The following is a 24,448-nucleotide window of genomic DNA, read 5'->3' as shown; positions in this document are numbered from 1 at the left end:
TTTACATGTTGACTGATCACCCGTGCGCATACAAGCTAAAGAGTGTTCTCTACTCCAAATTTTAATGACTAATTTAGTCTTTGTGCCTAGATGCAGAGGTTTGACTTCTCTTTGTTGCAGTTTACAGTACGGTGTCTGGATGTTACAGTTTCTTTAACCAAGTTACTAGATTCCTTCTGAGCTGTTACAGTGCCTTGGTAAAGGGTATGTTGTATTGCTGTTGCTTTGTTTGAGGATAGCAGTGCCTTGTTTCAACTAATTAATAAAAATCCATTTAGCCACAGTCAATGAAGATGCTGGGCTGAAAATATTTATTTTCCATGCTGATACTAATTTTTACTAGGGCCAGGATGATTAATATGAAGGGCACCCCTTGGTTCATTTCTTTAGCAAAATTACTGGTGTCATGTAAAAGCAAGACCTGCTCTTCTCCTCCAGCTGGGCACAAGCCATTCATTACCACATGTGAGACTTACCTGGGGAAGCACAGCCGGGGTGTCTGGGCACTATGTTCTGTGTTTTTCCTAGGGAATTTGCAACTTAGAAGGACAGACTTCTCTTTTTATGTTTGACGTTAGGTTCCCAGTCAGCAGGAGGAGATGTCACCATCGTTGCTGCTCCGGAGAACACCACAGTGGTGGCTGGGGAGAGTGTGGTGATGGAGTGCATGGCGGCTGCTGATCCCACACCTTTTGTCTCCTGGATACGACAGGGTGAGCATAAGGAACAGAATTAAGTTTTTGTTGTGAAGAGGAACCTGTGGATACTTTAAAAATCTTTTAAAAAGTGGACAAATGTGTGGGACAGGAAGGGTCCTTGTTACATTGGTACCTAATGACACAAGTGGTGTTACAGTGTAGTGTGTCCTTGCTAAACTGGAATTACTAATTAAATTTAGAAAGGTACAAAGCACACAGTTCACTTTATAGTTGTTTGACCTGTGAAATATATGAAAATCTAGTGCCTGGATGCCTTTTGGTTTAAATTAATCATACTCATTATATGAGCTTGAGCGCAGTGAAGGTCGTGAGATGGGATCAGGTCTGTGCCACTCCTCCAGGGACTCAGGTTAGTGGGGATTCTGTAAGATCTGCCATTGCATTGCAGATCTAACTTTTATTATCTTGCAGGATTATAAAACATTTTAAGATCTGTTAATCCTTGGAGTGGCTGGACGTGTTGCTGGGAGGTTTTTATTCAAAAATGTTACTGTGGTCAGGATGGTAATGGAAGGATTGAGAAAATGCTTAGGTCTTGTCAGAGGTGTACAAATGAGCCAGACTGGCATACATTACCCATGGCTGGTAGCCTAAGTCACGCACAGGACGCTAGTGTCATTTCACTGAGTGTCACGTCCATCAGATGTGTATCAGAGGCTCTGACTGAAGACGTTCTCAGCTCAGGAATCTTGTTTTCTCGCAGAAAAGGCTCTTAGTAATTTTCATAAATCCAGGTCATGATTTAAGACTCCTCTCCTAGTAACCATTTATTGTGGTTGGTCTTCAGCCCAGACTTGTCCACAGGCAGTGATTTTAGTGTATATAAAATATTTCCTCTTCTCCACAAAAAAGGAGCAAAAAAATCTCAGAGGATACAACTTTGCAAATTCAATCAACAAGGATTAAATGTTCTGGCAGAGATGTTTCTTGTTTATCCTGTGCATTTGAAAATTAGAAATACTTAGCTTTCCTATGCTATATCACTTATTCATTGCTTTACTGAGAGCTACTGATGCTCATAGTAGAGTAGATATTATTCATTATCACTATGAAAATTTTGTGAAGGGGGGAAAGGTGGGTGAAACTGTTCCTTGCATGCTTTATTTTAAAACGTTTGCTTGCTCCCTTTCCGCCTCCCAGTGTGGACTCTTCAATTAGAAAAGATGGATTAACAGTGCTAGCAACTCTGTGTTATACAAGCATGTTTCTTTCCAGGACTTCGTTAAGGGGTTACTGGATGATTAGTCATGTAGGTAACACTGAAGATTGTACCTCTAGGTTGCCAGTTTGGCTTTTGCCAGCCTTGGTGGTGTCAGCTAATTGCTACCATCTGGAGTCAGATTTTCAAAGTGCTCCAGTGCAAATGGGTTGCACAGATCTCCTCCTTCTCTGAGTGTGCAGCCACTGAACTGTGAGACCATCTGAAGACCCCCCAAAATGGGGGGGCAGAGGATGGGATCTCGGTGCATTCCCTGCTGATGGTGCTAAGTAGGTGCAGCTGCTCACAGTGGAGGTGGAGAGTTTGCTTCTGTCTCAGAATACAGGCTCAGCTGAATCTGTGAGAGGTAAGGGCCAGGCCAGTGCTGAGTTTTTGCTGTCTGAAAGATGTCTGTGCTTCTGCAGGTGGGGAGGCACAAAGACGGGTGTTGCACAGGTACTGCACAAATTGGCTGGCTCTCCCAATCTGCTAACTTGTGCCAGAGCTGGCCATGGGTTCCTGACCTCCCATCCAAGCCTTTCCTTGGCCAGACTGTGCTTGCCCATACTCTGTCCCCAGGTCTTGGCTTTGCTCCCCCATAGTCATTCAGAGGTACCAACGCTGGGATCCCCATATTTCTCACATCAGAGCAGTGCTGAGAATAAGCAGTGCCCAGCACCACCCTGCCTTGTCTGTGACATGCTGGGGAGCCTAGAGCTATTTGAAGTTGTTAGAAGGATGGCTCAGCTTCTGGCCAGGGAGCTGGAGCCACCATTTTCTCCTTCCCTACTCAGCAGTGTGCTGAGCATCTAGCGAGGAGAATGGGGAGAGGGCAGCTCACAGCCTGTGTCTCTGACCCGAGCACCAGAGCCCCAGGGAGAACCAGGTGTCTTCCTGACAACTTACAGATCTGGAGCCAAGCTGGGGGCAAGCGATGAATCAGGAAGTGCAGGAAATTTGGGTTCAGGTTCAGGACCCAGAGGAGGGAAGAACCAGAACCCCGGAGCTGTTAGTGATTCAGCGCTCTTGCTGACATTTGCATTAAGAAGTGAGGGGAGGAGGCATGTGTGTTCATGCGTGAGGGTCAGCAGGCAGATCCAACATCTTTTCCAAAGTGTGTGTTAGCATAGCTTTCCCTTGAATGTGTTATTCCTAGGGGGTCTCACTGCAGGCACACCCTAGGCATCAGAGACTCATTTTGATCCAAACCAGAATTTTTTCAGTTATTACGGGCTAAACTAAATCTTGGACCAATTTTGGCTTGGGCTGGCTGATGCTCGGTCAAGCACTGAGGAGTTTCCCAGCAGGAATCCTCCTCTGGGCTGGAGTTTGGGATTTGGGGGTCTCTCCACTCCCCAGCTGTGATCCTGGCGCTAGTAGACACGTTCTTTACAAGCCCTCGTAAAGGGCAGCCTGGGGCTCCTTCCAACATTTGTGCACATTTCTTCCTGCAGATGGAAAGCCCGTTTCCACAGATGTGATTGTGCTGGGCCGGACAAATCTCCTCATTCCTTCCAGCCAGCCCCATCACTCAGGGGTGTACGTCTGCCGCGCCAACAAACCCCAAACCAGGCAGTTCGTTACAGCCGCAGCTGAGCTCCGGGTCCTTGGTGAGTAGAGAGCAGGGTAAATGCTCCAGGTAGAAATGCTGACCGAGTAGCTGGCATTACGTGGACCAGCACCCAGGAGATCCCCATGCAGTTGTGTTTGTAGCCCGTGCTGGATAAGATGGGAACCAGGTTAGAGCCAGGAGGGTGGGGACAGCTCTCAGTGGGAGTGTCACCTCTTTAATTTGGGTTTTACTTCCTTGTATTTACTGAACTGTTTTATGCCTTATTCTTGTTCTCCAGGGTTCCCCCATGGATATCTGTATCAGCAATTAAATTTCAGTATCATTGAAGCCAGCAGGGAGAACAGCCTAGGATCAGGGAACACAGCACATGATTGATACAGAATTTATTTTTGCTTTTGGACAGAGTCTAAATTAAGCCTCTAGAGTCTGCCTGGCAAATCCTATCTTGAAGGCAAAGCTGCTACTGAATAAAACATAGCACCGAGTGGGGAGGAGAAGGGATTTGCTTTGCTATCTTTTTCTCCTCCTTCCTGCATTAATTTGTCCTCTCTCCTCACAGCTACACCCAGCATCTCCCAGGCTCCTGAAACCATCTCACGCACTCGAGCCAGCACAGCCCGTTTTGTCTGCAAGGCAGAGGGCGAGCCAGCTCCAACCATTCACTGGCTGAAGAACGGCAAGGCCATCCTTTCCAACGGGCGGGTGAAAGTGCAGAGCAGCGGGAGCCTCGTGGTCAATCAGATCGGGTTGGAGGATGCTGGCTACTATCAGTGCGTGGCTGAGAACAGCTTGGGCATGGCTTGTGCCACTGCCAAGCTCTCTGTGATCGTGCGGGAGGGTTTGCCCAGCGCTCCCAAGAAAGTGTCAGCTGTGTCCCTCTCCAGCACCACAGTCCTTGTGTCCTGGGAGCGGCCAGAATACAACAGCGAGCAGATCATTGGCTTCTCGTTACATTACCAGCGGGCTGTGGGTAGGTGTTACCTGCCTGTGTTGCAGGCGCAAGACACAAGGCACAAGTTGACTTTCTTTCCCAGCGAGTGAGAAGTGTGAGGCAATCCCAATTAGTTTAGCCATTTTCATTGCAGGTAAAAGAATTTTCTCTCAGGACTCAGCATGAGGCTGTGACAGTGCCTGCGGATTAGCTGACATATACTGACTTCTTGACCAGCAGTAGAGAGTCCATGAAGCTGAGTTGTCTGGATTCTAGTGGGACCAGGCACTTCTGGAAATTTATTTCTGTTCTTTACTTTTTCCTCCAACACACTGATTCTATATGCAAAGGGTGTGATTATTAGTGGAGATATTAAACAGCTACATTGTGTGCAGGGGTGATCACTAAATTATTCACAGCCAGAATCTGAAGCGAGTCACTTTGCTCTCTTGGGGTCTCTCTTCCCAAACAGCCAGCAAGCCAGTACTCTTGCTAAATTGTTGCCAGAGCTCCTCTGAAAATTAAGCTGGTAACTTCAGCTGCCTTAGCATCGATTAAGGAGCTTGAGTCGAAGTAGATAGGCTAGCAGTAAGGCATGGAATGTTTCTGCCCAAAGAATTCACATAAGAGATGGGTTTTGTTCAGGTGCTGGGGGAACTGGAGAAGACATGGTGATTTTTAAGATGGATTTACATCGTGAACCTTGGGAGTTAACTGTTGGTTTTTTTGAAGAGTGTCTTGGCAGTTCACTGACCAGCTGATCAGTGTTCCCTTGGCTCTAGGAACAGATAACGTGGAATACCAGTTTGCTGTCAATAATGATACCACTGAGCTGCAAGTGAAGGACCTAGAACCCAATACCAACTACGTCTTCTATGTAGTCGCATATTCTCAGCTCGGAGCCAGCCGGACATCCTCTTCCATCATTGTTCAGACCCTGGAGGACGGTGCGTTGAATTAGATGGGTGCTGGTGCCTAAAATATATTGTTGGTCTGTTTCTTAGTAAGCATTGAATGTGCTATGGAGAGTAGTATCATCTCCTAGAAACCTAAACCTGCTTGCTGCTTCTACGGCAAAGAGCTTTCTACAGAAGCTCTTTTACAAAAAAATACAAACAGCAAACCAACCAAAACCAAAGCACCCTGGTCCGATCATCAGCTTGGGTGATGAAGAGCATGAAAATAACCTAGCTGACACTGGGGCTCATGAGAATCCTGTGAGAACTGCAGTCAGGTCTTCTGGACTTTCACCTAGCTAATGTGATATTGCTCCAAACTTGACCCTGGGCCAGACTTGATTTCAACTCAGAAGACAGACATCTATTACAATTTGTAGGGGTGGGAGCCACCATGAGGTTGGATCCTTTGAGAGGCAGTAGTTTGTGTTGATTTTACCATTTATCACATAGCATTTTGCAAGCAGTAAAGGCAGAGTGCCAGAAGGACAGCTGCCCAACAGGGGAGGACATGTACAGCTTTCAACAGACTGCAGGACAGAGGCAAGAAGCAATGGTTTTGGCAGGCTTCATGCAAGCCCCTGCTATGCTGCGGGGTGCCTTATGTGCTTTTAATACTCCTGACAGTGAACTGTGTGGTCCCACATGTATGTGTCTGAAGCCTGAAAAGCAGAGTTGAAAGCCTGAATGCTGCCTGCAGTACAGAGCTGTGATTCTCGAGGGAGTGGGGATTCCCAGACTGAAGTCTGGATCTGCGAACCATTTCCTTTAGTGTCTCCTTCGTGCTCCACAGTACAGCATAGGCTGATTTGCTGGTCCGTGCTAACCTGCCCAGTTTGCAGCGGGCACAGGGTCCCTAGGGAGCCGGGGGGGGGGGCAGCAGGCTCTGACCAGCTTACTGAAGGTCAGCGGCCCTCCATCTCCCCTCCCCAGACACTCCGTCAATGCTCTGAGCTGCTGGAGAGCTGTGGGGTATTAGTTTCCCCTGGGACAGACAGCCCGTCACCGGTGGCCGTGGCAGGTCCAAACCAGGTAGTGGCCTCCAGCCAACTGAGGGAGCTTACAGGGATATGCCGAGGTCTTTCCCCAGTCTTTGCTGACTTCTTGTTTCTTCTACCCAGTCCCTAGTGCTGCCCCTCAGCTGTCCCTGTCGAGCATGACTCCTGGTGACATCCGTGTGACGTGGCTGCCTCTTCCTCCAGAGCTGAGTAACGGCAAGATAACAAAATACAAGATCGACTACTGCACCCTCAAGGAAGGTGAGGGAAGCACCACTGCGGGGGCGTAGGGTGGTGTCTTCTGCTCCACCAGTGTTAACAGCATGTCATGTTGAGGGGAGGAGGTGCAAGACTGAAAACAGAGGGACAGCTTTTCATCCAAGAGAGAGCAGCCCTCTCTTAGCCTGTCTCTGCTGGTGGCAGTCACAGCAGTGCTGGTGCTGTGCTACTTCACACTACTTCGAGGTGCCTTTTTCTGTGATTGTGGAGGAGCCTGTGTCCCCAGGGGAATGACCTGATGCTTGCATTTACATGCTGCCCCGTGAACGTCTGTATGAGCAAGCCTGTAGTGCCATCTGCACTGTGTGTTTTGAGGGAAGAGCTTTTTGTGGGCTGGGGAAGAAGGGCAAATGCATTTTGTTCCTTTAAAATGGAATCTAACCAAAGTGATCCTTGTGGGGAAAAAAACAAGTATCCTGACCAGGCTGTGTTGCTCTGTTGCTGAGTTTTGTCCAGTTTTATTTATATATAAATAAATATTATTTATTATTATCAATACACTCTAAGAAGCCTTCAGCAGGGATGGTAACGTTTACCTATGCTGAATGTGGCTGTTCCAATTCCACGTGTGCTTGCTTTTGCAAATCCTTCTGGGTATTTGCTCTTAAAACTGTCAAAGCTCTGTGGCTTCTCACTTTCCAGGGTCATGATTCTTACTAAGAGAAGGATGGGGGGTGTGATGAAGTGCTGGACATGTTCACATGTGTTTGATCTGGATTAGTAGTCTACACCGTGACTCCTGGCTCTTGTTCTTCTGCTCTGAGCCTGCATGTGTCTCTGTGGCAGTGTAAAACCTTGGAAATGTTTGCAGTCCAGGGGTCACACTTGGTAATACACTGTTACGTAGCAGGGACAGCACTCCCGGCTGGGTTTACACCTGATGAAGCTGAAAAGCAAGGTCTCTGCATTCACCAAACAGGCAATATGAATCTTCAGCAAGACCAGTTAGTTGTTACAGTGAAAATCCCAGGCCATTCTCAGTTTAAATTTCTTGGTATCTCCCTTATGAACTTGGGTGGGCTGAAGAGGGGGCGATAAAATCTCAATCTGCTGTGGACGAAGGTGTGAATTTTGCAGAAAGCAGGGCTGCTGGGCAGTTCTGGTTCAAGCCAAGGTAAGGATTTAAATACAGCCGTGAGAAGCACTGAAACGTACCATCAGCTGCCATCGTCCATGCCCATGTTCTGCTATCACGTCAGCAGCAGCAAGGTGACAACTACTCTCCAGGCAGATTCAGTGGGGCTGAAGGCAACCTGCAGTTTGAATGTGATGTCAATCAGGATATCAGCTTTGCCCAGTCTTTAGTTATAAATTTTCCTGGTGGCAAAGCCAAGCCAGCCGAGGGTGTGCAGACCACGTGGGGGTATCTGGGCTTTGTGGCTTGTGGCTGCTCAGCTGTGTTTCCTTTGGACTGGGAAAACCATGTTCTCAGTGGTGTCACCTTTTCCAGCAGATCAGGTTACCTCCATTGAAGTGGGTGGAAATGAGACACAAATCACTCTCTACTCGCTCCATCCCAACAAAGTATACAAAGTCCGCATCGCAGCCAGCACCAGTGTGGGCTATGGGGCTCCTTCTGAGTGGACCCAGCATCGGACTCCTGACAGAGACAACCAGACGCATGGTAGGAAGCTGGGTAATGCCTGGGATTTGGGGCAGGGTTTGCAGGACATTGGGGAAGTTGAGGCATGATTGGAGATACTTGCTTTCTTTAGGAAATTATAACCATTAGTTTTGGTTAAGCCAAAGTACCCACCTTTATCTTCCTGTTCAGCAGCCCCTTTACGCCTTGCCGCTTGCTTGGGTAGTGGGTCTTTCCTCCCTCCACATGCAGCTGTGAAAATTCTTAAAGAAAGAAAGAAAGAAACAAAAATCCCAAACCTCGAGTTACAATATTTGGGAGCAGATAGGCAATTCTGCCAAACAAAGCTGAGCCCAGGGCTCTAGCAGTGGTTAAAGACAGTGGTATCTCAGAATACATTGAAAAACTTCCATAGTGGCTTTGTGACATTCTTTTCTTCCTGTATCACCCACCTGGTAAAGTCAACAGTAGAGCATAATGTACCACTCTCCACTGTTAAGACTGGAGACATCCCACTCGCAGGACAGCGTTCCCTCACACCCCTCCCTCACTACCAAGGACAGGGTGGATTCAGTAGAGCAGGGAAGTGGAGACAAGTGGCTGAAATTTTTCTCTTGTCTTCTTCTTCTTCTAGTTCCATTTGCCCCGACAGAATTAAAAGTCCGAGCGAAGATGGAGTCTCTCCTAATAACGTGGCAGCCCCCAGCCAACCATGCCCAGATATCAGGCTACAAGCTTTACTACCGAGAAGTGGGCCCAGAGGAGTCCAGCGATGAAAGCCCTTTGGATGGTGCGGAAGATGAGAGCTGGGACGTAGGACCCATAAAACTAAAGAAGAAAGTGAAGCAGTACGAGCTGACTCGACTAGGTTAGCTGGTTACAACTTTTTAGCAGTTGGTGTAGAAACCCAGGGTCTATCTCTTGTTTTTTGTAGCAGTCCTGGGATGCTTCCAAGAGGCTCAGTTATCTGCTTGGCTGCAGATGCATAGGACCAGGACCACGTGAGCTTTTTCAAGAGTACCCAGAATCATTTCTGGAGTAGCGCTCTTGGGGCTTGTTCTAAGCAGAGTTTAAAACAGAAATTTCTGATGCCAGTGTAACAGGGATTGCATGTTTAGCCAGGGGCTACTAATATACTTAGTGTACGCTAATAAGTGGTTCTGAATTGGTTAGTGGTTTTTATTGTGTCAGTATAAAGAGTGCCTAGATTAAGGTCTCCAGTCAGGACAATGATCTCTTCTTCCCTGTGTATTTCTAAGCAGCTCCATAATTGCATGCTATTTGAAATCTCTCTGTATTAGAATGCAGACATGGGTTAATTCACAGCATGCTGATTTCGGGTCAGTGTACTCCTCCGCCTCCCCCTAAGGGGAAAGGGATAGAAGAGTGAGTGTCCACGGCTGGAGAACAGCTCAGCATCACAGTCAGATCTGCCTGCCTGGCTAACTGTGCTTAGTGTTTCCCATAAGGAGTTCTGTTTCTAACATCTGATCGCACTCATTAGTTGATTTGCCTGTTGATGCAGGATGGAGAGAGAAAAGAGAGTCATGGCAGATGCATCCTTGAAACAGGATTCTGCTTCTTAGAGCTGTTCCATCGCCCACTTCATGCTTCATCCCTGTTACTGCCCAGTGAGCTGAGACTGCAGGGAGAGTGTTTCTCGTGCTGGTTCATCTTACACGTCTAGCATATATATTATGCATGGTATAAAGGTCAGGCTGCAGCACCTGGAAAGACAGTTTATGTCATCACTGAGTAGGTTTCCAGCTATGCTGCAGCCATCCTGCCACTGAGAGGGTGTTAACAGTTATGAGTTTCTCTGAAGAATTTAGGTCTGTAATTATTGCACTGAGGAAACCACATGTGAACATCATCATGCGCTGCTCTAACCACTGGCAAGTCAGTTAGCAGAGGGGCTCAGGAGTGGGCTGAATTGGTTCCAAATGCTCTGGCACGATGATGCTGAGAAGGCTGCTTGTTCTTCTGTAATTGCTTCCTTAAATTTGGGCAATCATCAAGCCCTAATGGTTTCCTTATGATTTGGTGGTTGTGTATCGCCCATCATCATGTCAGGAAGAGAGTCTCGGGTTTCTTCCAGCCGTGGATGTTCTCTTTTCTCCCCCTTGTGCTGTTGAATGTTGTGCTCTTGCACGCGTACAGTAAAGGAAGGGGTCAGGAATCCAGCTGTGCTGAGAAAGGCAGGGGGGTCTGGACATGGAACAAGGAGGAGGAGTGGCTGGTGTTTAGAAGGGTTTACTTTTATGGCAGGGAGCTGCCCTGCACCAGTGCTTACATCTGCATGAGGGGTCTTGCAGGTGGAGTGGGTAGCAGTCTCAGAAAAGGTTAGCGGCCCTGATGTGATCTATGCTGCTGCACGCTGGCTGATGGGGAATCAGCTGGGGGGATTTCCCAGCTCATGGATGTCTGCCTGGGAAGCACAGCAGTAGAAACCTCTCCTAAGATCCCTCTGTAAAACCAACCAACCAAAATACCCAACACTACCTCTTGGGAGTATCTCTTGATGTCAGGGTAAGGTGGCTGCATGTGGTAAACGGTGCTGTCTGGTGGGAGAGTGAGGTCTGCCCGGGGGGTTCCGTGTGAGGTGGGCTGCTGAAGAGGTGTCATAGCTGAAACTACAGGTTGGGTCAAGAGCTTGGAGAGATAAGTATAGAATGTTCTTTGTTCCATAAAACAGAGTATCTCAGTTGGAAGGGACCTGCAGTGATCATCTAGTTTATCTGCTGCTTAAGGGCTGACCAAAGGTTAAAGCAAATTATTAAGGCATTGTCCAAATGCCTCTTAAACGCTGACAGGCATGGAGCATCGAGCACCCCTCTAGGAAGCCTGTTGAAGTGTTGGAAACGGTGTCAGGAGATCCCAGGGTTAGGCACCAGGAGTACAGGGCTGTAGCTCAGACATGGTTGCATACAATATCAGTGCAAACAAGGTCCAGCTTCCCCGCTGGAGGCTACTGATGGCTGCAACACGGTCACTAAAGGCCCCTTGGCTCCACACCTCCACAGTGTCACTGAAGCCAACACTCTGCCTCTTGTCTTGTCTTGGTTTGGGGTGTGGCCTGAGAGACAAAACTCCTGTCGCACTGGCTGTTCCTGCATAGTTCAGTTTTTATTTCCTGGTTTTCCTTGTTGTTTGGTTTTTCCAGGAGCACAGCAGGGCAAGAGGGGAAGTGCTTTCTGGGGAGACTGCTCTTTTGAGGCATGTCTCAGACAGAGGTTGATGGGTGTGCAGAAAGCAGATTTGGAGAGAGCTTCTTGAGCACAGTTGCTCTTTATTCACAGTGATAGTAAATTTATTACACCAGCAAAGACCCTTGCCAACGTTTCCCTCCCCTAGTTTTCTGTAACGCTAGGCTGTGTTTTAGGCTGCAGTAAGGTTCCTTGTGCTAGTTCAACGCAAGATTCTTGTTTTGTTTTCTCTTGCACTCGCTGGTCCTGCTACTGAAATGGTGCCAGCTTTGTCTACCACCTCTTCCCTAGCCTGCAGACTTCCTCATCTTTTGCCTTACCCTGAACATCTGGGTTCTTGATTTTTGCCTTTGATAATGTCTCAGCTCTCTCCATTTGAGCTATCTGAAATAAGAGAATACTTTTCTTCCGTGCTCGTGCTAACCTCTGGAGCAAACCGTGTCTCCTTAGAATGATACTTCTAATGACATGCCTTGTATCTTGTCCAAGAGGTATGTGCTGAAATCCTGTGAGAGAGATGGGCAGCTGTTCAAAGGCACGTAAGAAATTCAGCAATTTCATGAGCCTGCCAAATCAAAAGGAAGCTGTCCTGAATCACCAGGAGGGCTTTTCCCTGAGAAATTTGCATTGATTTCCACGTATGTTCTAGCAGTTAGTCTCTGTAATGGTATGCAACTACCAGGGCCATAACTTACATGAAAAATAAATGATAAGGATCTGATCCTGTCTTCCATGTTCCCATAAAGGAAGATTACATTCCTCTGGGAGTGACTCCCTGGAGATCAGGGTATTTTTCCACTTACAGGAAAATATAGCGTATGGCACCTGGCCAGTATGAACACCTTGAAAAACTGAATGAAACAACATATTTAGCATATTGGATGTATTATGCAGTCATCCAGATTAGTGATTTGAAATGATCTGGACTAGATTATTCTGCTTATATTTAATGTATGATGGAATGCAGTGAAATACATCTGTTTTCATGCTGCTTACTAGCTTCTTGACAGCTTGAGAGCTTTATATCTGCATGTTCTAAGAGCTTGAACATCTGGGCCAGTGTATAAAAATGGAAGCCAAGCCTCTGACTGAGAAATCCAAAATACCCCTATTTTCAGAATGTGAATTGCTTGATCTTATAGTGGAGCTCCCCTAGTTTCACGTGGAAGTGGCTGCTGTATTGATCCTACCCAGGGATGGAGATGGAGGACTTGTCCTTTCCTTCGTTGTCCAACAGGAGCTGCCCACAGCTGCATCACGTCTGTGAGCTCTTCCTCCTCGTTTTGGATCGTATCATCCACTATGAGCTCATGTCCCAGTGAAGCTCAGCCAAATGCTCAGGCAGGAGGCAGAGTGTGTGTGTGCTGGTGAGACTAGACTGTGGGGTTCTTTGTTCCACCGAGCCTGTGGTCCCAGCCATTTGGAAATGGAGTGCCCTTTGGTCTCATCCCCCTTGTGTAGGTTTCAAACATTTTCCTGTGGCTGGAGAGCGTGGAAATGCAGATCAGGCTGTCTTGGAGGCAGACAAAACTCTGTTTGCTTTTGGGATTCTTTTTTTGGGAACAATGTGGCTGAACTTTTTTTATATTCTGAGTGTGAACATGTGTTGTGGAGCAGAGAAAGCCTTTGGTAATTGGTACCATTAGCCTCTGGGACCGTAATCAATGCAGTAATAATAAAATTGGCATCAATAAGAAAGGTTTTATTCTGCTTACGTTGTCTGGCAAAAAGAGAGCAGTGATCTGTCAGAGCAGGGAATGAATGGGCACATCCCAAATTAACAAACTTCATCAATGCGCTGCAGCCAAGGCATCTAAAGACATTCTGGACTGCTCTCATCAAGCTTCTGGCTGGGCTGGCTGCTGAAGGGAGAAGCTGGCCAGTGTCTTATTTGAGAACTTTGTATCTCCCCAGTTGTTTCTTCCATTAAACCTTTCCGTTAAAAAACCCCTCAGATGTTAGTTAATACAGCAGAGGAGTATTTCAGCTGATGAAAGGCCACAGGAAAGAGGGAAGTGAATTTTGAACCAGGGCAGCACTACCTGGAGACAAAGCACCCTGTCCCACAGCTCAGTTTGGATTCAAGTGTGAGGTTCCCTGTAGAGTGCATGGTTGTCTGATGGGAAGAATGTGTAATGAGGGCCCTCAGGTTTCCGGTGTGAGTTTTGTGTGCTCTGTTGCTTTTCTAATTGCAAATCAGGAAACTCTGCTGTGGAAGCAAGATAGTCACCATACAACAAAAACTGCTAGTGACTTAACAGGGCATGTGAGGACTTGCTGGAAGGAAGATCCTCGCAGCAGTGAGGACTTTAGAACGGACTTTAGAAACAGAATGGACTTTAGAAATGGGAGGTGCATTTTGGAGAGGAGAGGATGCCCTCCTTAAGAATAAACAATGCAGTACATCCACTTCCGTGGTGGGGAGTGAGGAGTTACCATGCATAGGTTTCTTTAGTAGTTTGCAAGGGAGAAAGATCAGGAGATTCTGAGATGATGTGCTACAGGCCATGGTGCTGTTAACCCTTGGTGGCTGGGGCAAGTCCATTTGCTGCTGATGCTTTCTGTAAAAAGTGAGGGGAGCAGCTGTGATGATACACACACCAGTTGTGAGGCAGTATGTGAATGTGGAAAGCCTGTAAGTGGAAGGGGGACTCCCTGCTGTATTGGCAAATGCAACTCTGTTCAAGCTGCTTTCTTGGATGGTGAGAAAAGCTGGTCAGATCAAAGAAAACACGTCTAACCGGGGAGGGTTGGTAACAAAAATAACCCCAGACAAACCCTGATTGATTTTTCCAGCTCCTGGGAAACTCTATGAGGTGAAGCTGGTGGCATTCAATAAGCACGAAGATGGTTATGCAGCGGTTTGGAAGGGCAAAACAGAAAAGGCACCTGCAACAGCAGTAGGTGAGGAATGCCCTTCATTTGTTGTCTGTCTCTTCTGCTTGGCATGTGGCTTCAAAGGGAGAGTAGAGGTAAAGTTACAGAAGATGAACTTCAAGGACAATACCAAAACAGGAAAGTCCCAATATAAGGGAACTTCCTTTGACAGTCATTGCAAATTGCATTGGAGGAATTATAGTGGGAAGGAGAGAAAGGAGCAAAATAACTCCCTTCTCATTAGGGTTGTTCTTACACTGGCTGTGGATGGCCTTCACTGTGTTCTCTCTGGCCCTGTTAGTGGCTCAGGAAATGTCAAATCACCTGGGTTTCGTCTCTTACGTTAGGAAGATTTGAGAATGTGAGTTAGCAGCATGCCAGGCTTTTTGCAGTGTTACAAAGAAAGTAAAAGCTTTGAAGATTTAGGCTCCATTCTCAGCTCTGCCAGTCTGTTGTGGGACGGTGAACGTTCTGGGCTCCTCCTTACCCTGGTGCAGGCCTGTCAGGTGGGTAGCTTTGAAGCTGGCCTCCTGTGCTCCACAGCAGCACATGGCCACCTTGGTGCATGCGTCCTCGTTGTGACCTTTCCCGCAGGTGAGGGAAAGCGTGGACTGCACAGGAGGGCTAAGCTGGACATCTGGGCTTACACTGGAGGCCAGCCTATCGGTGCAGGCTTCACAGCCTAGGCCTGTTTCATTCCATGTTTTCTGTTTTCATGATGGCTGTCCCTTGCCTTACTGACATGTATGTCTCCACATGTCTTTTCTCTTTTTGTCTCTCATCATAGATCCTCCTGTGCAGAAGGGTCCTCCGCTGCCTCCAGTCCAAGTCTATGCAGAGTCCAACAGCTCAACTTCCATATGGCTCAGGTGGAAGAAACCTGACTTCACAACAGTCAAAATTGTCAACTACACAGTGCGCTTCAGCCCCTGGGGCCTGAAAAATGCCTCTCTGGTTACATACTACACAAGGTAAAGAGAGATACTGAGCGTTCGCTCGCCATATATCGCTCATGTCAGAAATAAAGACAGGGCAGGAGGAACCTGCATTGAAGTTCCAGCACCGAGCAAAATCCTGGGTGTTTCACATACTGGAAATGTCTGACTTGGTCACAGATACTTTCATAACTGCTCAAGTGTGAAATGTGGCACTGGGAGTTGTCTATGACTTTAATACCAAGACATCATTTACTGGCTGGTCTCTGCATCTTTTCTGCTTTGGTTGCATCTTATATGCTTGTTTTCCTATTAATAACATGGCCAGTCTCAAAACATTCAAGATTTGCCAGATGGTCCTCAAAAGTTTGGTTTAAAAATTGCTAGAGTTTAGGCAGTTACAGTAATTTGGGGATGTATTTAGAATATGGATTCCTATGCAGGTTTTCAGCCTATAGCCAGGCTGCATTTTCAAGCTTTTCTCTGCAAGTACATTAGAAATGGTCCTGGAGGCTAGGAACCTACTTTACTCTGTATCTGGGAGTTGAGGGCTCTTGCATTCACATGACTGCAGGAGATGAAGCTTTTGGTGAAAAGTAAGTACTGTAAGAGTTAGGATAACCTCTTAAAGTGTTCCTGGTAAGGTATCAAGGTGATAGTGAGTGGGAGAACCATCTAGTGTTCATGGCCTTGTGAATGTGTCCTCTTTTGGCAGCTCGGATGAAGACATTCTCATTAGTGGGTTGAAGCCCTACACCAGGTATGAGTTTGCTGTGCAGTCCAATGGTGTTGGCATTGATGGGCCCTTCGGCAGCGTGGTGGAGCGGTTCACGCTTCCTGACCGTGAGTATTTATGGGAATTGATCCTGATTTCTCCTGGCTTTCTCTGAATCTCTGTCAAATCCCACCTAATGTGCCCCTGGGAGATGTGATCTTAGATCACCTCTAAGCCATGATGCCCCTGTGTACATGCTGAGAGCCTCTAAGCATCCTGGTGGCTTTCCCCAAGTCCATTAAAAAAGTGCTGCTTTGTAAACAGATAGGAGTATGTAAAGAGAGTTAAGGCAACAATTGTTGTTACTACTGTGGGGTTGGCTCTGGGTTCAGAGAAATCCTGCTCGTTAGAGAGAGCTGATAATGCATCACTTAAATGCTAGGTCCTCCATGGTGCTGAATGTCACTGTCAGAACAAGAGCGCCTTGCCCAGCCTGGTTTTCCAGTAAGATCTTTGCTTTGTAGCTTCAGATCTGGTGAAGGCTGGGGGGCAGAGATGATAGTGGGAGCGTTTCCCTGGACTGGTTGGCCATGGTGCACAAGTCCTGCCTTGTACTGGGCTCAGCAGCCTCCTTTCTGCGCTCTCTGCAGCTTGGTTGGATGAGGTGTCTGGCCACCCAGGCTGCCCATCGTTTCATGCTTGCAAACATGCGGCACCACTGAGAAGGATCCAGAGAAGGCACAGGGCAGTTGTCATGCCCTGCAAGTTGAACGCTTTCCTCCTCTCTCCTGCTGTTCATGCCAGGTCTTTACTTGTCTCTGCCAGGTCCCTCGACTCCTCCCTCTGACCTGCGGCTGCACCCGCTGAACCCCTACGCTGTCCAGGTGCACTGGTGCCCCCCTGTTGAGCCCAACGGCATCATTGTGGAGTACCTCATCCTGTATAATGCCAACAACACGCAGCCAGATGACATGTGGACCTTGCTGACGCGAGAAGGTGAGTCTCTTTGAGATACTGTAATACCCCATCAGGTCCTCCTCCTCCTCCTGCCTTCTTCCTTGTCTGTGAAACCCTGCTTGATCAGTTCTGCTGCCTGGATTTTTGCCTCATTTGAGCACATACAAATAAACATTCAAGACCCCATGCTGCCAGCTTTCTTGGAGCATATGCTGGGCCTTGCTCCTGGTCAGAGGAGAGTCCAGGGACATGACTGCTGAGAGACATGAAGTCATGCATGTCTAGGGCTTCAGCCATTATCATCCAGAAAATGCAGATACAGGCTGGCAGCCAGTAATTCCTGTGAGAACGTATGCCAGCAACACCACGTGCAGTCTGTATCATTAGCTCTTTAGGCCGCAAGTTCATTAATGCCAGAGGTGCATGAATTGCCTCCTAGAGCTCATGACACAAAATCCCTCACTTTTGAGGGTCCAACAGAATTCCACTGCTTCTTTGCTCCAGCCCCTGAACACTCCTGAAACTGCACATTTTAAACCTCTTTTGACTTGCTTTTGATCAGGAAATATCTTCAGCACTGAAGTGCATGGCCTGGAAAGTGATACCAGATACTTCTTCAAGATGGGAGCAAAGACAGTCGTGGGATCTGGTCCCTATTCAAACGTTAAGGATGTGCACACCCTCCGGGAGAAGCTGTCTGGTAGGAATTTCCCCTTCGTCACAGTACTGGAAGTGAGTTGCGTTGCTGAAGACCGTGGTTTTGTCAGCAGTGGCATTTCTGTTTGCCAAGCTATTACCTGCTGTCACTGCACAGGATGTGAGAGATGACTGTGCGTAGGCCAGTGCAGAGGATCACGGCAGAGTCCTCAGATGTGCAGCTCCAGAACCCATCCCACAGCTAAACTTCTGTCTCCCTTCCCCATCCCAGCTGCTGTGGAAGGGCACATGCAATATGCATCTTGCTGCCTTTCTGTTAGGCCTGCCTAGCGTGAAATTAATGAATGTGCATAGATACCAATTTGCTTTAAGCTGCTCTAAATTGTCACTGCTGGGTAATCTCCCTCCCTTACGTGTATAGAGGCATCACCTGTCGGTTTTAGTGAAGCCAGTGCTCTTCTGAACATAAGATGCTTAGTGCGTTCTTCCTGCTAGCAGCTGAAATGATGTATTTGTCCTTCCCCTGCTAGATGTTCTGGATATCCACTCTGTCACAGGAATCATTGTGGGAGTCTGCCTGGGGCTGCTCTGCATACTCTTCTGCATGTGTGCCAGCTTCCGCAACAGCAAGCAGAGGTAGGTGTCACCTCACCTTTGCAGGAGGTGAAGGAGGCTGATGTGGAAGGAGACAAAATACGTTGTAAGCTTCTTCCCTTTGTTCAGCTGGGCTACTCGGGATGCCATGTATGACATCAGTAAATACAAAGATTGAGTCTTGGGAGTGCTAGATGGCTAAAGAACATAATTAGTATAGGCTTTTCACTGGTTTTGTCAGTAGTTTCTCTTTAATTTGCATTGTTAGACTAATAGGGTGGGGGTTTTTGAGAAAGAAAAAAAAAGAAGAGAGAAAAACCCACTATTTGCTGGATTATTACCTTTTGTCTTTTAGTGTGGGCAGTGTTTTGCTTCTGAGGTTGGACAGCTCTAAGGATATTTGGAAAGGATTCGTTAACTTCCAGTTGGGAAAATGATGAAAGACTTCCTGGTGCCTGACAGGCTGGTTTAAGGAGGGTTGGACTCAGCCCAAAGTCCCCTGCTATCCCCAGGGTCTGAATCCAGCCACAAACATTTGGAAAGACCACGATCAGAAACCAGCTTAGTCGTTGAGAAGAGCTTTGAGCTGGCAGCAGATCTCAGGTTTAGGAACAAGCAGCTTCTGAAGTCTTGTCCTAACTTGGCCACCAAACTTTTCTGTCCCATTGCATCCCTTACCTGTAAAGCAGAGATGACGGGAGGGACACAACTCTCCACAGGCAGGGGTTAGAGAGTACTTGCTCTAGCGCTAGGGCTCGTGTTGTCTGCTGCCCTTGTGAGGCACTGGCAAGGGCTTTCCATCCAGCACCAGGGTTTGTGTGAGCTTTAGGATTAGTGACGGTAATGAAGAGATGCAGCTGGGGAGAGGTTACTGCAGCAAAAGCTGTTACAGTAGGATGTGGGTAGATGATCCCCTTCCTCAGGAGTGTCAGGGCAGGGGCTTGGGCCTGGTCACTTCCACGAGGGCAGGCTGAGTAGCCTGGAGGGGATCACTTTGGCGGTCCATGGCTGTTCGGGACGGAGGAAAGTGAGGCTCATGAGAGATGTCAACTCTTGCTTGTTTTCCCTCAGGGAGGCCCTGCCAGGCCTGGATTCCCAGGCAGCTGGCAACCACACTTACTACCACCGGAGCAGGCAAGGAGTGGCAGCTCCCAGTGCCACCTTGGACTCACATGAGCTGGAGTCCCTCATGTCCCCGCTCCCGGAGGATGCACCCATGCCCCTCGGGGACATCACAGAACTGACGGAAGTTCACAGCCTCATCCACACGAGCCTCCCTGAGGACATCATTCATGGGAAGAGGAAGGTAAGGACCTATGCACGTGGTGACTGGACTCCCCCGCTAGGCAAGAGCCTTTGTTTGGTGTGTGTGAAGCCAGGGTCTGATCCTGTCCTGGCTCTGCAAAGTAGTGGTGGTCTTGGCTGCAGTCTGGTGCTGGGCAACCATGAATTTCCCCCTCTGTAAAACTGACTGGGTCAGTCTTGGCTGTCAAATCTTAAGTTTGGGATCCCCACACCATCTACCACCCCTTTTTATCTCTTGAGACAGTGACCCCTCATCCCCAGGTGACTGGGGATCTCTGCAGCCACCGAACTGACTGCTGCAGAAAGCTGCGCTACTCCTGTTGGCGTGGCACATAGATGCTCTGAGAAGGTGTGATGTCTAGAGTACATGCTTTGCCTCTGGGGGTATTCTTTTGCTTAGAGTAAAAGGAGCTTTGTTGATACATAGTGTGTTACTGGAATACCTGAAGATATACAAGAGGTGAAATTGCGTTTTATTTGTGAACCTTAGTTTTTGAAGTAGTCTTTTCCTGCCCTGCTTGGTTTGCCTGACATTGCATTGTCTTTCATTCCTCTCTGCCCATTTCCTCTCTCAAGCTTGCCTGAAACATTTCATTCCATTAGGGAACCTTTAATTGGCCTAATTTAGTTAATCTGTTTATGTCTCTCTTTGTAGCCCAGGGAGAGCATGTAAAGTAATTAGGAGGTTCAGTAAAACAAATGCATTGTGAGCGCATGGGATTTCACATTCGCATCCACAGACTCGCTCGTGTGTCACTGGAGGGAAGGTGAGTTCAGGATACCTGGCTGGCTGCAAGACCTGTCCTTGCTGCTGGTGGCGGTGCAGGTATAGTCCTTTGGAAACACAACTCTTTGCTGGCTTTAGTAGTCCTGTGATTTGGATCCGTGCTCTTGGTCGTCCCGATGTGCTGTGGCAGTTCCATACTTTGCTGAAGGAGAGGCAGTTTGCAGCCAAGATGCATCTGTGGGTTTTGGTGGAACGTAGCTGCCCGTCTGGATCTAAGCCGAAGAGCGTGAGGAATTTCCTACAAGTCTTCCTGTTAAATAAGGAACAAACGTTTTCAGTGATGGTGACTTACCCTGAGAACAGGTCGGGGTCGGGGGAAGTCTCGTCCCTTGGGAGACCTTTCTGGGAGCAGCATATCCAGATCTCTCTTCCAAAGCAGCAAAGGTTTACACAGAAATTTTAGTGTGTGCAGAGCAGGGCCTGGAGGTGCCAAGGTCTGGCCACTCGGGGCTTAGCCTGAGAGCTTGGGGCCCCCAGTGTCTGTTGCAGAGGCTGGCAACATCCCACAGCAGAGTTATGTTCAGAGATCAGAGCTTTGGGGAGGGGGATGATTCTGGCTGTGGAGTCTCTGCCTCTGTTAATTGGATGGGGAAAGTCCACTAAGAGTTAATTTCACCGAGGGTTTTTGCCAGCGGAATGAAGAGCTTGGTTTTCTGATGGATGTGGATAGGGAAGCAAGAACCACTGAGGGGCAGCCGCACGAAGCCACCCAGAGAGCAGCGTTGTCACCCGAGCCCAGCGGTGAGGGTGACCTGGCCGGTGACGCCCGGAGCAACGGGCTGTTGTTGCTGGGAGCGGGCGCTGGAGGGAGATGTGATCCCGCGCGGGAGCCCCAGCCGGCCCGAGTGCCGCCCTGTGCTCTGGCACGTACAATCACAGGTGAAAAGACTCAGGCCAAAACCATCTTCATGTTGCAGTTGCTAAGAAGCCACGTGTCCAGATGGTGATGTGATTTCACCTGGCTGGATTTGGTTGAGGAGCTGGGCAGGGTCTCGTGAGCGCGGCTGGACTGCTGCACGCATGCTTTGTCCCCAACACGGATGTAAGTGTCAGGTGCAGTTGTGAGTGTGTGCATCTCTTTGCTTGTAGACAAAATGTTACTAGCCAAGGTCTGGGAGTGGGTTGTTGGTTTCTTGGGTTCTCTCGTGTGCTGCAAATAGCTTCTTCCAGCACCCATTTAAGCTAACCTGCCAAAACCCACCCTGGGACCCTGCCTGGAACTGGGTGTTGCTGGGAGGTTTGTACCCTACAGTGACCAGCTGCCTTTGTCGCCTTCTCTTTTCTTCTCTCGTGCTGTGTGTGGTTGGGGGTGTGAAAACCCACAGCAAGGAATGTGGTAGACCTACAGGAAAGAGAAAATTCTTGTGAAAGGAGATTCCTGGTCCAGCCTGGCAAGAGGAAGCTCCACAGGGTGCTCTAGATCAGGTACTATCACTTGCAGTCCTAGTCAGTAAAGAAGAGGAGCGAGAAATCTCTCAAGGATCCCTTTTATTTAACAGCGTGTCACGTCACCACGTTGCTGAGGATGTTGGCTGGGACAGACTCTTAGTCCCATGGTGCTGCCGCTGTTGGACAAGTCTGTAGCTGTGATGCCAAGGAACTGGCAGCTCCAGGCCCGTGTGACTTCCAGTTGCCTGCTTGCCTCTCTGTCCTCAGGTTACACTCTTGAAACCTGTTCTGTGTCAGTTGGGTGGTACTTGCCATTAGCAGTGGCAGTGATAGGTGCTCCCGTGCTTGCAGGCTCGTCACATGCTGGCTTGTTATGTGGCATTTCATGGATTATTCTCAATTGGTTTTATTCCTGTGGCAGTCCAAGGCTCCAGGGGAGATTGGAGGCTCTCTGTTAGGAGATGAGCAGACGCAAAGAAGGGACTGTCCCCGTGCCATAAGCAGTCAGAAGCGAGTCAGTGTCACTTTGCGGAGGTGGGAACTGGAGAACAGTGAGACCGAGGGCAGGAAGTCTCTAATGCAGAGGTTTGAACTGACTCCTGCAAAGAGTCACAGGCAAGGGTCTTGAGAAGTCCTCTTGGTCATTTTCAAGTCAAGATCTCCAGTTCCTTCGAACGTAGGGCCGTGATTCCTCTTGAGCTGTTACAGATAATACTGGGATGCAGGATGGTGCAGGTGGAAGGTGGGACAGTCTTTGTGCTGCTGGAGAGCCCACAGGAGCCAGCTGGCCTCCCTGGGCCTGCTTGCCGGACAGCAAGGTGCAACTGCAGCCGAGCTGTTGGCGTGGGGAGCTCCGTTAGGCAAGAGTACGCTCAGCCATTTAGCAGGCCCTTTCCCTTCCTTTCTGTGTGTTTCCCAGTGGTCACACACAAGGATTTGTAAATACGCTGATAAATGATTTTCCTCTCTGACTCTCTTCCCCTCTCAAGTGACCCCCAGACTGGTGCCCTCGGTAGCCTGCGTTATAAATGACACAGTAATGCACAGACTGTGGTGATGTAGCTCTGTTTCCCCTGACAGATGGACTGAAGATGATAAAATGGCTCTGCTCCAGACATCTCTGTCACTGCTGCTTTTGGGCCAAGCAATTTAGGGAGTGGGGGAGAATGTTAAAAAGCATCTGCTTTCCATGGAAGATTTCAGCTTTTCATTGAATGAAGCCAAACTCAAGCATTTTGTCTTGGAAATGTTTTCCGTTGTGCTTCTTGCAAGCTGGAACCTTCCTTGCCTGCTGCCCTGCTCCTTCCCTGTGGGTCTTCTCCCCACAGGCGCTGTGTTTCCCATGAAGCATCCCTGACTCGGAGAGCAAAAGCTGTAATGCATCAGGGAGCTTGGATCTACCTGGGTTGTTATTTTCGTGTTGAAATTTTTCTGTGTGCAAAAAAAAGTCCCAATGTTTTCTCAAAACTCTTAGCTGAGAGCTGTGCTCCCATTGACAGCTAGCAGAGATTCTCCTCTATCTGGTGGGGGAGAGGTCTGTGTTATGCTGCATCTTGTTTAGAGGCACAGCTGAGGGCAGGGATGCCTGTACATTTGCATGACATGGAGCTTTCCCACTCCCACCGGCTGCTGTGGTGCTGTTCAGCAATGAATCCTTTCTCTCCGCTATGACACCCTTAAAAGCTGCATGCATCTGAAATGTCCCCAGCCTTGTTTTGCACAGGATTTCAAGCTAGTTTGAATAACCATCTTCATAAGACACAACGTTTTAAGATCAACGTTTCCTGTGTGTCCATTCTCAACTTGAATATTTGCATGAAATCGTTACTTGTCACTGAAAAGGTAACATGACCTAGGCACGTTTTTATCAGTCAAAGTTTCTATAAAAAGGCTAAAATGAAAAGGCTTGTTTGCTTTGATAAGGATTTAGCTGTAATGGAAACACCTTTTATTGGAAGATGTTTTTATTAGTTTTCATTCTTGTGTTTGCAGTGAACTGACAAAGGGATTTTTCCCTCTTTAAATTAGTGTTAGACTGACACTCCTGCCTTCGTTATTCTGTTGTAAAACCCAGGAGAATGTTTCCTTCTTTCAGCCATTCACTAGGAGCGCTTGAGTAGAAAGAAATCTTATCGTTTATAACACCAAAAGATACTGGTTAAAAAAGCAGAGAAGCTTTCAAGCACACAAGACCTTCAGGTCTGTGATGAAAACAGACCTAGAGTTAATTGCTGCTGCCTAACCTTAGAGACTAAGCCCCAGGAGGGATATTTTTTTTGCTTTCAAACATAATGTGCTTGAACAACATGTGGGATATAGGCCATGTTGTGTGGCTGATGGTTTTTTTCTGTTTGTTGAAAGTTGCAAACTGGTACAAAACAAGTTTGTTCTTCGTTGCAGCCAATTTCAGCCAGAGCTGAACAGGCTGTTCCCAGAGTCATCAAAACCTATGTAAACATGGCAGATTGACATTTCCGCTAACAGATGGCCCATTGGGGATTGCAGTAGAGCTGCCTGTTTCTTTCCACATTTTTTGGTATTCACAAGATGCCTGCAAGAAGGTTTTCAAGTTTGCTCTGTGTGTGTGTCTGCGTATGATGCTCAGATCTTTGTGATGGCAAATATGCATGTAAGCATCTATAATAGGACACACATTTGTGTGCATGTGTGCATATTTGTGTAGGTTCAACGCTGAAATTTCCAGGCAGTATTTGCTCAGTAACGTATGTTCCTTGGAAAAGGCACAGAAGCCATCAGTCAGCGATGTAGCTGCAGAAAGCCTTTCAGATG

The 24,448-nt window shown here is 47.9% G+C and overlaps 1 protein-coding gene across 3 annotated transcripts in view; it reads left to right on the top strand.

Moving 5' to 3' along the window:
• The window catches only part of IGDCC4 (immunoglobulin superfamily DCC subclass member 4), a 101,451-nt gene that overhangs the window by 67,728 nt on the left and 9,275 nt on the right, over window positions 1-24,448 (top strand). Inside the window, exons 5-18 of one of the 3 annotated variants that reach the window (XM_056347087.1) lie at window positions 579-713; window positions 3,372-3,527; window positions 4,050-4,460; window positions 5,204-5,368; window positions 6,499-6,636; window positions 8,105-8,278; window positions 8,871-9,104; window positions 14,239-14,346; window positions 15,107-15,290; window positions 15,970-16,097; window positions 16,795-16,965; window positions 17,489-17,626; window positions 18,114-18,219; window positions 19,249-19,483. In XM_056347087.1, coding sequence (XP_056203062.1) covers window positions 579-713; window positions 3,372-3,527; window positions 4,050-4,460; window positions 5,204-5,368; window positions 6,499-6,636; window positions 8,105-8,278; window positions 8,871-9,104; window positions 14,239-14,346; window positions 15,107-15,290; window positions 15,970-16,097; window positions 16,795-16,965; window positions 17,489-17,626; window positions 18,114-18,219; window positions 19,249-19,483 — 2,483 coding nt within the window. The remainder of the gene's footprint in view (window positions 1-578; window positions 714-3,371; window positions 3,528-4,049; window positions 4,461-5,203; window positions 5,369-6,498; window positions 6,637-8,104; window positions 8,279-8,870; window positions 9,105-14,238; window positions 14,347-15,106; window positions 15,291-15,969; window positions 16,098-16,794; window positions 16,966-17,488; window positions 17,627-18,113; window positions 18,220-19,248; window positions 19,484-24,448) is intronic. The other 2 variants (XM_056347088.1, XM_056347089.1) reach the window with 2 other exon arrangements.

Source organism: Falco biarmicus, chromosome 7 (assembly GCF_023638135.1).
Source record: "Falco biarmicus isolate bFalBia1 chromosome 7, bFalBia1.pri, whole genome shotgun sequence".
Classification (NCBI taxonomy): Eukaryota; Metazoa; Chordata; class Aves; order Falconiformes; family Falconidae; genus Falco; species Falco biarmicus.
Note: the sequence above shows the minus strand (reverse complement) of the source record. Positions and strands in the feature narration are given on the sequence as shown.